At 33.7% G+C, this 12397-nt stretch overlaps 1 protein-coding gene across 1 annotated transcript; it reads right to left on the bottom strand.

Moving 5' to 3' along the window:
• Positions 1 to 3198: 3198 nt before the first annotated feature.
• LOC123897425 (dolichol kinase EVAN-like) lies at positions 3199 to 10682 on the bottom strand. The gene is made up of 14 exons (XM_045948064.1): positions 10312 to 10682; positions 10114 to 10226; positions 9802 to 9975; positions 9474 to 9578; positions 8320 to 8390; positions 8162 to 8239; positions 7870 to 8084; positions 7108 to 7297; positions 6393 to 6458; positions 5652 to 5740; positions 5441 to 5555; positions 4898 to 4949; positions 4715 to 4815; positions 3199 to 3770 (listed from the first exon to the last, which is right to left on the bottom strand). Exons 1-14 carry the CDS (start codon positions 10491 to 10493, stop codon positions 3657 to 3659), a joined length of 1665 nt encoding a protein of 554 aa, XP_045804020.1. The 5' UTR covers positions 10494 to 10682; the 3' UTR covers positions 3199 to 3656.
• Positions 10683 to 12397: the final 1715 nt, after the last annotated feature.

Raw genomic sequence — 12397 nt, 5'->3', positions numbered from 1 at the left:
TAGTACGGATAAATTTCATCTTCCATTTCAAAATTAAATTACATAGCTATATTTTAATACTTACTTTTTTATTTATTAGTATTATATATTACATTAATTTATTAATTTTTTTTTTTTTTGAACAAGCCAAAATGAGATATATTAACCAAATCAGTCTCCCTGGCACAAGACGTACCAAGATAGACTACAAAAGTTTACAAGAAGAATAAAAAACAAAAACAAAAACAACAATCAAACAAGGCCCAAACAAAGTCGAGGACTAGATCAAGTGTGAGTTAAGTCTCGCATTGATTGAAAGATTTAATGTTGAACAACATATAAGTGAGATGACCCATAAACTTAATGCCTTAAGGTTATGGGTAAAGATGTGGTGTCAAAAAGTCATTTGTGTGGTTGCTCTTAGTCCAATGTGTTGATTCAACCTAGTGAGGCTTCCCCTAAACGATCCAACAGTGGTATAAGAGCTAAGTTCGACTTGATGGGGAGCAATAATTTAGTCGTGATGGATCACGGTCGCGAAGAGACTCATATTTCAGGGGATATGTTGATATATATCATGTGTGAGTTAAGAATATTCATTGGAAGTGATGTTGAGCAACATATAAGTTATAGGACTCGTAAACCTAATATCTTAAAATTATGTTGAAGATGTGGTGTCAAGGATTGATCTAAGTCCAATGTGTTAATCTAACACAATAAGGCTCCCATTGAACGACCAAACAGTGTATTAGAGTCATTCGATTTGATAGGATAGCAATAGGAGAGTGGTAATGAATTGTGGACGCTGAGAGACTCACACTTGAGTGATATGTTGAGATATATCAAGTATGAGTTAAGTCTTACATTGATTGGAAGAGTTGATGTTAAATAACATATAAGTGAACGCATAAACATAATATCTTTAGATTATGAGTAAAGATGTAGCATCAAAAAGTCATTAGTGTAATATGTTGATCATCAACTCTGTGAAGTTCCCATTGAATGAACTAATATCAAACACTCCTATTTGGTGTTAATTAGGATTTGAAGAAAGAAACTAATAAATCTATTTTTTTTTAACGGCATAATATATCTAGTAATTTGAAAAGAGGGGATTGAACATCTCAATTGGATTGAACTTTGAACTAAAGATTAAAAGTGTTGGAGGACCCGATTCAAGTCTAATGAAAGAGAAAAATATTAACATTGTTAAAAAAAATTAATAATTTAGAAAGGGGTTTATATTTTGAGATAAATTATGTTGTAAAAAATGTTTATAAAAAGAAAATGAGAAGAAAACTTTGACACAACATGATAAAAACGATAGAGAGATGGCTGCAGAGTTGAATTAGTACCTTGTAGAAGGAGAGACCAAGGCATGTGTAGGTGTCAGTGTGTACGACCTTTCACCCATGAAACGTCCCTTCTTGAGTATTGTCTTGTCATGTGTCCCTTCAACTCTCTTATTAATCTTTCTCCATATGTCCATCACCATAGTTATCTTCTTTTGCCAAACTCTTTTTTTTTTTTAATAATTCTCTTGCCAAACTCTTCTTATATTTACATATTAATCCCTCAATTTACTTCAATTAGGAAACGAAATTATACTAGTGATGACCATTTATGCACATTGATAAATCTTTCGATGGGCACATGCAAGAAGAGATGCTAAACCATGAGTTTTAAAAAAATATATTATTCATAGACGGAGTAATAAATACTTCCAGAAACTTACATATAATTGCGAGATTTTGAGTTCGAACTCAGGTAAATGTGTACAATCCAACGATATAACCCATACAAACAAATTAGGTAAATTTTTGTGCTTGTTATTATCATCTTTATCTCTATAGTATCTTTATCTCTAAATTTTTGTGCTTGTGTTTCATCAAAGATTCTTCATGGGTAGATAAATCCGTGATATTACCACAATCAACTTGAACCACAAGCAAGATATTGAAGCAATGTATGGGAAGGAAATCGAAAAATAACACGAGGTATGCTAAATATCAATAGAAAAGTGACTGGAGAGAAAGAGTAATAAGTAATAACTCGATCAATCTATTCAAAATCTTAGGCACCCGTACTGTTGTCCTAGCATATAAGCACTTCTGGGTCCATCCATCCAAAAGGTGGTTGAGTATGCATGGTTCTTTAATCTTTGAGCTCTGATATTTTGATATCAAAATCCGACATCGTATAAAATACAACTCAAATAAGTGTTTGTTTTATTCGATCGAACGTAAACAAAATTAATATAAAAATAAAAAAATAGGTCAAACAACGCGTCTGATGTCGGTTTTCGATGTGAAAAAAGTGTTGCTATTAGAGTCACACTTTTTTCTTTTTGGTTTGTAGTCTTTAATATTGCTGCCCCCACAGTAGAATGCCTTTATATTTAGGTCATGTGTTTGGATGTCCTACGTTGAGCAAGTGTACCTAACTAGTCCCTCTCATTCAGACCTCAGGTCATATATACATCAGAAAACCGAAAACAAAAATGTCTCAATTTTGAAACCAATAAGTAGGAAGTTTCGTCATGCATGAGCTGAACCTACTTTTTAGTGTTGGATCAACATACAACAATGCACTCTACAACTCTAGAATAGATAATAGATATTTAGCTTTGGTCCACATGTCAATAGATATGTCTACTCCTCTCCAGTTGGCTCAGATATTTCATTCATTCAGGATAACTACATGTTTAATACTAATGTTTTTTGAAGACATGCTACAATAATAATTTTACAACTAGAAGCTAACAATCATCAATGCCGGGTGTCCCTTGGTATAAGCAAAACTTCAGAGTTTTACTAAGAGACCTCTTAGCAGAATCAAATTTTTGAGAATTTCACCAAGAACGATTGTAACTGTCCATATTTTAGCTCATATGTTGAAAATGAAGAGAATTCATTAGAACTAATCATCATAATGCCTGAATGATCACTAAATTATCTTAATCCGCTGCACAATTGTTCAAAAGGGTTAGCAGTAATCTATACTAAATGTTGATTTATCAGACTCAGACACTCCTCTGAAGTGTTTGAAGGTTACCATTGTTAGAGTTCATCGAGCCAATTTCGGTTGTTTCTTCACCAACGTGATATGGGAGTGTTAAGTTAATGTGGTGCAAGCAAAATATCCAGGGAATGTTGAAAAGTTAATGTGGGAACGTTAAAAATTGAAAAGTACTGTAATGAAAATTGAAGACATCAAAAGTTCCTTTAGAACAAGTGCTATAAATGAATAGTATTACTCACGTAATTTAAAAATATTTGTACTTGCTGATGTACAACATGACATTAAGAAAATGAAAAGTACTACACGTGTGAAAATTGAACACGTTGAAAATTCCTTTAGAACAAGTGCACTATTGTTCAACAGATCTCCTCTCTCATAAACAGTGAAAATTGTCACTCCTACATACTGTATGCTATTTGTTGGATAACAACCAACCTTTTATATGAAAACATCAAAACACTTGTACACCTATCATTTCTGTATAAAGATACAATCCTAATTCCTAACTATGTACACCAAACCTAACTGTCATGTATTGTTTAACTGGTTAATAATTATCTGACCTCTTCTGCCAAAACACTGTCAAGCCAAGAAGCATGTTTGCAAAAATCAGTTATTGCTGTTCAAGGCAACTTGATCTTGTGAGAGAGCTGTGCCTACAAACAGAGAAGACTGTAGAAAAAAAGCGGTATAAATGCGTTGTCAAGTTGTGCTGTGTAGGCCTCCAACAAACCACTTACAGTCACGGCTAGAAATAGATAGAACCAATGCTGCAAAAAGTTATTAACAAAGATGTCAAAGAAAACTCAATAATCTAAGGAACAAACATTCTAGTAGAGTACTAGCAGGCTTATCCATTTCAATTTGTCAATTGATAAATGACAATTTTTTGTACTTTCCCCTTATTTAATGGGACGTTAAAGAAGAAACTGCATCTCACTGTGCTTGGGGCTTGGAATATACAACTGGCAGTATACTTTAGCCTTACTCTTCACATTCCTTTCTCTCCCTTCTAAAGAAGGGATATACCAGAGATTGAAATGCGGCATAAAGTCATCCCTTAAGCAAGCCCGGTTGCACATATGAGAAAAGATGAGGGTTGGGGGAAAAGAGTGAAAACTCCCTTAAGACATATCTCTCTCTGTCTCAAAATAAGTGTCACTTTAAGAATAAAATTTTGTTTTAAAATGAATGTCATTCATTCTCACTTTCCAAGGAAATTTTTCCAATTCTACCCCCTAATTATTACTATATGCACTATTCCCAAGGAAACCAACCAATAACTTACCGGGATAATTTAGTAAAAGTATTACTTGTTTTGACAACATAATTACATTTCTTAATATGTGTGCAAAAACCTTAAACGACATTCTTTTTGAGACGGGGGGGGAGTACAATACATGGAACCTAATGTCTGACCTAACTCCTCATGCAGCAGATTGCATGTATGCATGAATCTAGGTGGCAGTGCTTGTCCACAAGATTCTTAACTTATTGGTGCAAGAAAAATTCGTTTGATGTCAGTGGTAACAAAAATAACAATATGAAATGGGACAATGTTGAACAAGAATAGGCTTGTTAATGCAAATAGTGACAGAATACCTGTAGTACCGAACAAAGATATCAAGTTCCTTTGATATCAACACCAAAAAAAAAAAAAAAACTTTATAACTAATGAGTTTAACACACACACAGAGAGAGAGAGAGAGAGGACCTGAGTGGAAATGTATCCAGTTGATGCTAAGAGTGGAAGGAGTAAAGAGCAAGCAGCTAGCACAGATGTTATACCGGCTGCAGTGCCTTCAATTGTTTTCTCTGGCAAAATGGAAAGGTACACATTCACATGATGCAACAGAAAACACTGATAAAAATCATCATTAATAATGAAAATACTTACTGCCAGTTTTACTCCACCGCAAAACACCATACTTGTGCCCAACCATTGATGCCTAAACAAAAAATAGAGAACCAATTACTATTGACTACCGAGACAACCAACTAATTAACAGAACAACTCCTTGTAACATTTCTGGATTTAAAAAATATAATGAAAAAAACGTGTTTTTAATGTTTTTCATTAGTATCCGACTTCACCATCTCAGACAAAATGGTATCCACACATCCTCATTTTTCAATGCAGCCTTTAGAAATTAATCAATTTACTTCTACATGGGAACTGTTTACAGTTAAAGAAAGTAGTCTAAATTCTTGCAAAGAGTTATCATGCATTAATATTCGTGAAAAATCATATTGATTCCCCAAAATGGGAGTAAATTACTTTCTCCAAAATTGTCACAGCCTAGATTGTTTCAGGTTCTTGCATGTACGGCTCAAACATTGTTGATTGGTCCAAAATAGTTACATCTACATCCATACAATTCACCTGTTTCCTTTTTAATAGGAGAAAACCATTCACCAGTTGGTTGGGTGGGGGACTTACCATTGTATCTCCAATTCCTAGGCTCAAAATTCCCGCAAAAGGAGCAAGAGGTCGATCATTGTACCCAGAAGACATCCAACTAGGGAGAGCACATCCAAGCAAGAGTGAGAAGTGGCTGGGCAAAAGCAAAATTGTCATGAAAGAGAATTAAATTCAGCTCTGTGTATCACAAACACTATAATATGGGCTATAGTGAAAAAGAGCATAATACCTGACAATGAGAAGATCAGAGTCACGGTGGTCAGTGAATGCATTCATAAATTGATTTATTGGTTGTCCGAAGGGCCAGATTCTCCATACCTAAGTAAGACAACGTCAATGAAAAAGCAACCAAGAAAACTTATGAATACCAATCAACCTGCTCTGGATCATTTGAACTTGTGGGCAGTAATATGAGAAATTTTAGCTTTTGGATAATGAAAACAAGACAGGTTACAGTTGTAAGATTGATTTTCAAGTCATCATGAATTATGCATCATCATACAGGTCATAACTGGGTAAAAAATTAGCGCAGTATGTATCACACCATTCAGTGGTTACAATAAGAAAGTGCTAAAGTATTATATTGATATTTGATATTATCGCACAAAGCTAGTATTGGGTTTGAATGATCAATTCACATAATCATAATTTTTAAATGATTCAATAAATTTTCATGAAATCAGATATTTTTAATGACATATCTCTACAGAAATTGTTCCAGCAGACTGCAACGTATCCCAATTACACACTTCTACACCTATCCCCTTTCCTTTTGTTATCAATACATAGACTATAGCAAATACATCTCATAGGACCCCTTTCCTTTTTCAAACTGAGGTATATTGAATTTATATATTGATTCCTTATGGATAGTTATTGATAAAATCAACAAAAAACAATGAAACACACAGCACCCTTATTAAAGTATGATCTCACCAATACTAAGCTGAGGACATTCCAAGATACTTACTCGAATAATTTCTAATATTAAGAAAACTGCCAATGCTGCGCCAAAAGCTAGATCGAGAAATTTTGGCTGAAAGCAATGAAAAAGTGAGCGTTATAACTGACATACATTTAGCATAATTGATGAATATAAAACATGTTCGCACACAAGTAATGACCTCTATAATGACGGTATAAAGGAAAAAATATATTAATGAATCAGTTATCACAAGACTTGCATGTGTCAATTAATGCTTACAACAATCTCTAATTTGTCTAAAGTATTTGATTGATTAAAAAAAATCCCAATTATTTATTTTTAATTGCAATAATTTTAATTGCAAAAAGTAGAAACTATACAATAATTTTAAAAATAAAATGAGGAAATTTTTAAAAATGTGTTCTAAAATAATGACAAATTAGAGATTTTCATATGCATCAAACAATAAGTAGAAGCCTTATGGTGTATAGTTTTTAATTAATTTAGATATGTAAGGGTCTATTTACAAGTTTCAGAAATTTAAACTAAAGGCACTTTCATCATGATTTGGAAGTTAATGGTGGCTATCCAAAATGAGGTAAAGTCAAGGGAGTGTTCATGCATTTCTTCCTTGCTTTCAATAACATTAAACACAAGGCACTGGAATTTAATGAAAAAGAAAATGGATAATGGGCACTAAGGGGAAGAATCCACTCAATGCCACTAGATAACAAACAACCATTTATTTCTCCCAAATTACCTGAAACATAAGGGCAGGTAAAAACATCAAAACAGCTATCACATGGTAGTATTTCCGCAAAAGAATCCTCTCAATCTTACTGTTCTTAGATATGTTATAGAATCGCAAAACTGAAACAGAAATTATACACATCCACCACATACATAACAACAGCCTTTGGAATGGCTCTGAGAAAACAAAGGAAAGCACCCTGCAATGAGATTTTAAAAAATATATAAAAATATAATTAATCTAACAAAACAGCTGGCATAATGATGAAGTAAAAAAACAGTGGTTTTCTGTTTACCAAAAATTTTTTGAGCATGAAACATCATCATGGCTATAATTGTATTTTACTCACAAGCACACTAACATGGCTTAACAACTGAACTATCTGGGACTCCAAGTTGAATAAGACTCAGTTTATTCAATTACTATCACTCTCCATAAAATATGGATTTGTGATACAGATAAAACTCAGGCTGTGTGTGCTGCGAGCATAAAAAATCACTTTATCGGTTTCTTTAGTTTTTGAAAAAAATCAACCATATTTGGAGAATTAAGTTCAGACTTTATTAAGATTCTCGCATTCATATCTTCATAAAAGTATATATTAGGTGGAAATGCACATGCTTAAATGAGTTAAATCTCAGATGTATGTGAATACAGTGGAATCAGATGCTACAATGTTCTGCATGCCACAGTTTCTGGTGGAATTGACGGCTTATGTTGCCTTATCCTATAACATGTATGTATCAGAGGTGCCAGCGCAAAATATCATACCAGAGAAAAGGATGCCTATCAAACTCCTGTACGAACTGCATCCATAATGGTACAATAACAATGAGTGCAAATCCAAGGGAAGCAATAAATATTAGGGATCTCCCAATCTCATAATATCTTCTTTGTTTAGAATAAGTTGTATTTATAAACCACTCCCATATTTGGAGAATATACTTCAAAGCTACTGGATATAGCAGAAGACCAAGCACAAGCCCCTGCAGAAACAGCAGATAATTTTAGCTGATCTAGTAATACCAGTAACAAAAAAAACTCATAAGCTAAGGATCAATACCTGAATTATAATGTTTATCTCACTTCGTTTTATTTCATCGGCAGTAACCAACTCTGATGACACCAAGAGTCCACATAGCTGTTTAAACATTGTAATCACCAACAACATATAAATATACACTATATTTATCTAGAAAAAATTGTGTTAAAATCGCTAACCTTTTTAACTGTAAGCAACAGCATATCACCAAAATAGAGAACGATACCAGCAGTCACCAAAAATGCTTCCCCTGAAATCAGGGAGAAACTATGATAAATAAAAGAGTTGACAAATTTAACACCCCTGATCAACCATGTAATTATTCTAAGATATGACCATCTAGAAACTACTAATGAAAGGACAAACCAAACAAAAATCAACTAACAATTAGAATACAACCCATTTATATATAATGATGATTTTGTTGGGTTGGGTCTTCTTCATGGGTGGTGCTATAAAGCTCCTGCCAAGGAAAGGTCCAAGTAAGGGCTGAATCTATTGTAGGCAAACAGAGAATATGGCCAATAATTTTGAAATTAAGAAGGAAAAAAAAGGAAAAGAACAAGAAAAAAGAGAAAGTGTGATATGATAGGAGACACATAAAGGGTTGTTCAAAAATTTAGCCACCCTTTCCTTCTTGGTGTGCAACCATGGCAGAATGACACGGGAAAACAACGACTCATTGTTGCTACTTGTTTATGCTCTGCTTTCGGTGAATTTTTGTAGATGATCTTGCATGAAACTGTGGGCATTATATCTGTATGGTTGGAACTTTTTTCACACTATCATATTTGTGGATTATTTTTGTCGATTGTTGTCTTTAGTGATTTCTATTCTGTTAGCACTTGGCAGTGTGTAGGAGCTATCTGTATTATCCTTGTTGGCTGGAGAATACTATATTGTACTCGTTATATTTTACAGTAGAATTTTTCTTAACTAGGTTTAGTAACTTTTTACCTCTCATATTGAGGGGATTTCACATTTTAAATATTTGCTTCCCCTCAGCGGTTCTCTCAAGTGGGAAAGGTTAATTTCCTCTTGCATATTGATGGTTCTGTACTCACTCTTTCTGAACAAATTTGCTGATTTTAATTGATATACCGGGACTATATGAAGCAGGATAGATAAAATAGGAAGTGCACTTGCCTTCTATGGTTAATTGACAAATTCCTAACATAAAGTGTCCGCTTGTTACTTAAAATTTGAAATCACACAACAACAAAAAAAACATTTCTACCCAAATTGCTTTTTTAACTTGTCTTCCTATATCAGTTGTGACAATAGTAAAATCCGAAACACAAATAAGAATAACCAGTGTATAACAAAGACATACCAATGGAAGCACAAGATGGAAAAGTCCTCATGAAATGTTGAATTAGCTTGACGGATGCCAATCCATGAAAAAAGACCCATGAAAGCTTCAGTGCAGGGTGCAAGCCTAAGTATAAAGAAACAATAACAGTTTTAATCAGAACACAGATTCCCCAACTACTACATGATCCAACCTATAAAGCACCGACACACACAAATGGATACGATACTTATTAATTTAAGAAAATGAAATTCATTGAATGTAACAACATGTATCCGTGGTGTCGCATGGTGCTAAATAGAATTCAACTGTCTAAAAAACAATCCAATCCAAAAAAAAAAAAACTTACCAATTTGAGATGTAGTCAAAAGCGCGGCAACACAGAGCACAGCTTGTAAGAAAACGAAAGACAAGCTAAACTTTACACCCCAATGAGAATGCCTTAGAGTGAATGCAAGGAATAAAAGCACACTGAAGACGCTGGCAGATGTTGCCCAGTATTGCAATGTCAGATATTCAATCTCTATAAATTAAAATTTCATAAACATCACAAAATCGCAATTCATAATCATAATCCTAATTATTAATTAAAAACCCTAAAAATGGAACCAACATAAGGAATTCCAATAAATGCATAATAAAAAAAAAAAACACACAAAACCTTGAGGTTGAAGTTGTTGAAGCGAGAATCCACGTGATGATTGAATCAATTTGGAGAGAATTAGAGAAGGAAGAGTGATTGCACCGAGTAGAATTCCAGAGGAAACACCGGGTCTGAAAATTGAGAAATTAATTAATCAATTTAAGCAACGAATGAATGAATCGATTGAGAGAGAACAAGAAGGAGAAGGAGAAGTACCTGGTGCGGAGAGGGAAAGGAGAAGTTGAAGAATCGACGGAGATCTCGAGGAAGAAGGAAGCGAGGGCGAGGAGAGAGAGGGAAACGCCGTGGGAGAGGAGAGAGAAAGGGAGAGAGTAGAGGATTGTTGAGATGAAGAATAGAACAACGATTCTCTCGCCGTTCAAAAACGACGTCGTCATGGGAAAGTTTTAACAGAATTGGGTTTTAGGCGGGAAGAAGAAGAATGAAGAGAAGTGAGAATGAAGAAGAAGAAGGTTGTTGGACTCTCGTTTTTGTGATACCAAACTCGTTTGTTTGTCAATTCTCAGTCAAATTACGCGTTCTACTTTTTTTCACAGAATCCTTCCTGGTTTTTTCCCGCATTAATTAGTCAGACAAATCACATCTTTTATATTATAAGCTTGTATACACAAGCAAACCCTAAACCCTAATTTGTTTTCCATGTTTTTCCTCCATTTTATCTTGCAATTTTTATTAAAAATTAAAAAATAATACAATTTTGTCTTTACTAGGATTTGAACCCGCAACCCTTCGGTGTAAGGCAATATTTTCATCCACTATGGCAAATATTCCAATTGTGAATAAAATTATGTGCAAAAATTGATAAGCACCATCAATTTTAAAAGTATATCATATCAAAATTATTGTTGACTATATTATTCATCACGAAATATTTTTATGTCTTTCCTGATCAATGATTTTTTTCTACCGGATCATAAATTTAGAGAATAATTATCATGTGAGATTTGAAAAGTTATTATCACGTGTGATTTGGAAAGTTATTATCAAACTCAATTCTGCTAATTCAATTTTTTTTGTAATACAACCAAACACAACCATAGTCATGTCACTAATCACATTCATTATTTTGATTTTATAACATTGCAGATTTAATATTAATCGATGATCAATTGATACAATATGTACTAGCAGATATTGAGATGATGTTACGTAGTTGTGGGAAGAGTTTAAAAGATTATCCTCCAAAGCCTAGAGCAGACACATCATTAGTTCCTGATATACAAAATAGTTTAATACACGACGAATTGAATTATAACAGATAATCATTAGCTGAGGAACATGTTAGATTGATGTCAACTATGACTTCAGAGCAACGTAAAGTATATGACACAATCATGACAAAGTTAACGAAAACAAATCTGGTGTGTTTTTTCGTTATGGTTATGGCGGTACATGGAAGACATTTATCTGGAGGGCTATGTCAGCCGCATTACGCTCAAAAGGTGAGATAGTTTTAACAGTTGTCTCAAGTGTGAATCGATGCATTGCTTATACCTGGCGGTAGAACAACACATTCAAGGTTTTGTATTCTTCTAAATGTTGACGAGTTTTCAACATGTACCATAGTTCCTAAAAGCCTCTTGGCGCTAATAATACAAAAAGCAAAGCTCATTATATGAGATGAAGCAACAATGATGCACAAACACTGTTTCAAAGCTGTTGATCGAACTTTAAAATATATTCTCAAGTCTATTGATGAAAAAAATAAACACATTCTCTTTAGTAGAAAAGTTGTTTTTGACGGAGATTTTAGACAAATTAAACCATTAATACCCAAAGGTACAAAGCCAAAAGTTGTTCATGCTACTATTAATTCTTCGGTTCTTTGGAATTTTTGTGAAGTTTTAACATTGAGTAAAAACATGAGGCTTCTCGGTAGTGCTTCGAGTGCAGACGTTGAACAAAAAAAATTATTTTCTGAATGGGTTTTGGGTGTTGGCGATTGAAAAATTGGAGATGACAGCGATGATGATTTAGAACTTGACATTCCATCAGATTTATTGATTCCTTATTCAGGTGATCCTCTTGCTTCTATCGTTGAAAGCACATATCCCCAACTTTTACAAAACATGAACGATATAACGTATTTCCAAAATAGAGTTATACTAGCTCCTAAAAATTCAATAGTCGACACAATAAATGATTATATGTTAGATTTAATTTTCTGGTGAAGAAAAAACATATTTGAGTTATGATACTCCACTCACACAAAATGTAGACGGTCAAACAGTGGATGATGTTCATACTCCCGAATTTTTGAACACGATTTCTACGTCGGGAC

Source organism: Trifolium pratense, linkage group LG7 (assembly GCF_020283565.1).
Source record: "Trifolium pratense cultivar HEN17-A07 linkage group LG7, ARS_RC_1.1, whole genome shotgun sequence".
Classification (NCBI taxonomy): domain Eukaryota; kingdom Viridiplantae; phylum Streptophyta; class Magnoliopsida; order Fabales; family Fabaceae; genus Trifolium; species Trifolium pratense.
The sequence above is the reverse complement of the archived record's forward strand: the minus strand, read 5'-3'. Positions and strand labels throughout refer to the sequence as shown.

Bases quoted from the DNA above. Each gene is read 5' to 3' on its own strand.
- LOC123897425 (XM_045948064.1), bottom strand. From the start codon at position 10,493: ATGACGACGTCGTTTTTGAACGGCGAGAGAATCGTTGTTCTATTCTTC. The intron at 9,976-10,113 runs GTTTTGTGTGTT...TTTAATTTATAG, and splicing joins TCAACAACTTCAACCTCAAG to AGATTGAATATCTGACATTG. The intron at 8,240-8,319 runs GTTAGCGATTTT...ATGTTTAAACAG, and splicing joins TGTTGCTTACAGTTAAAAAG to CTATGTGGACTCTTGGTGTC.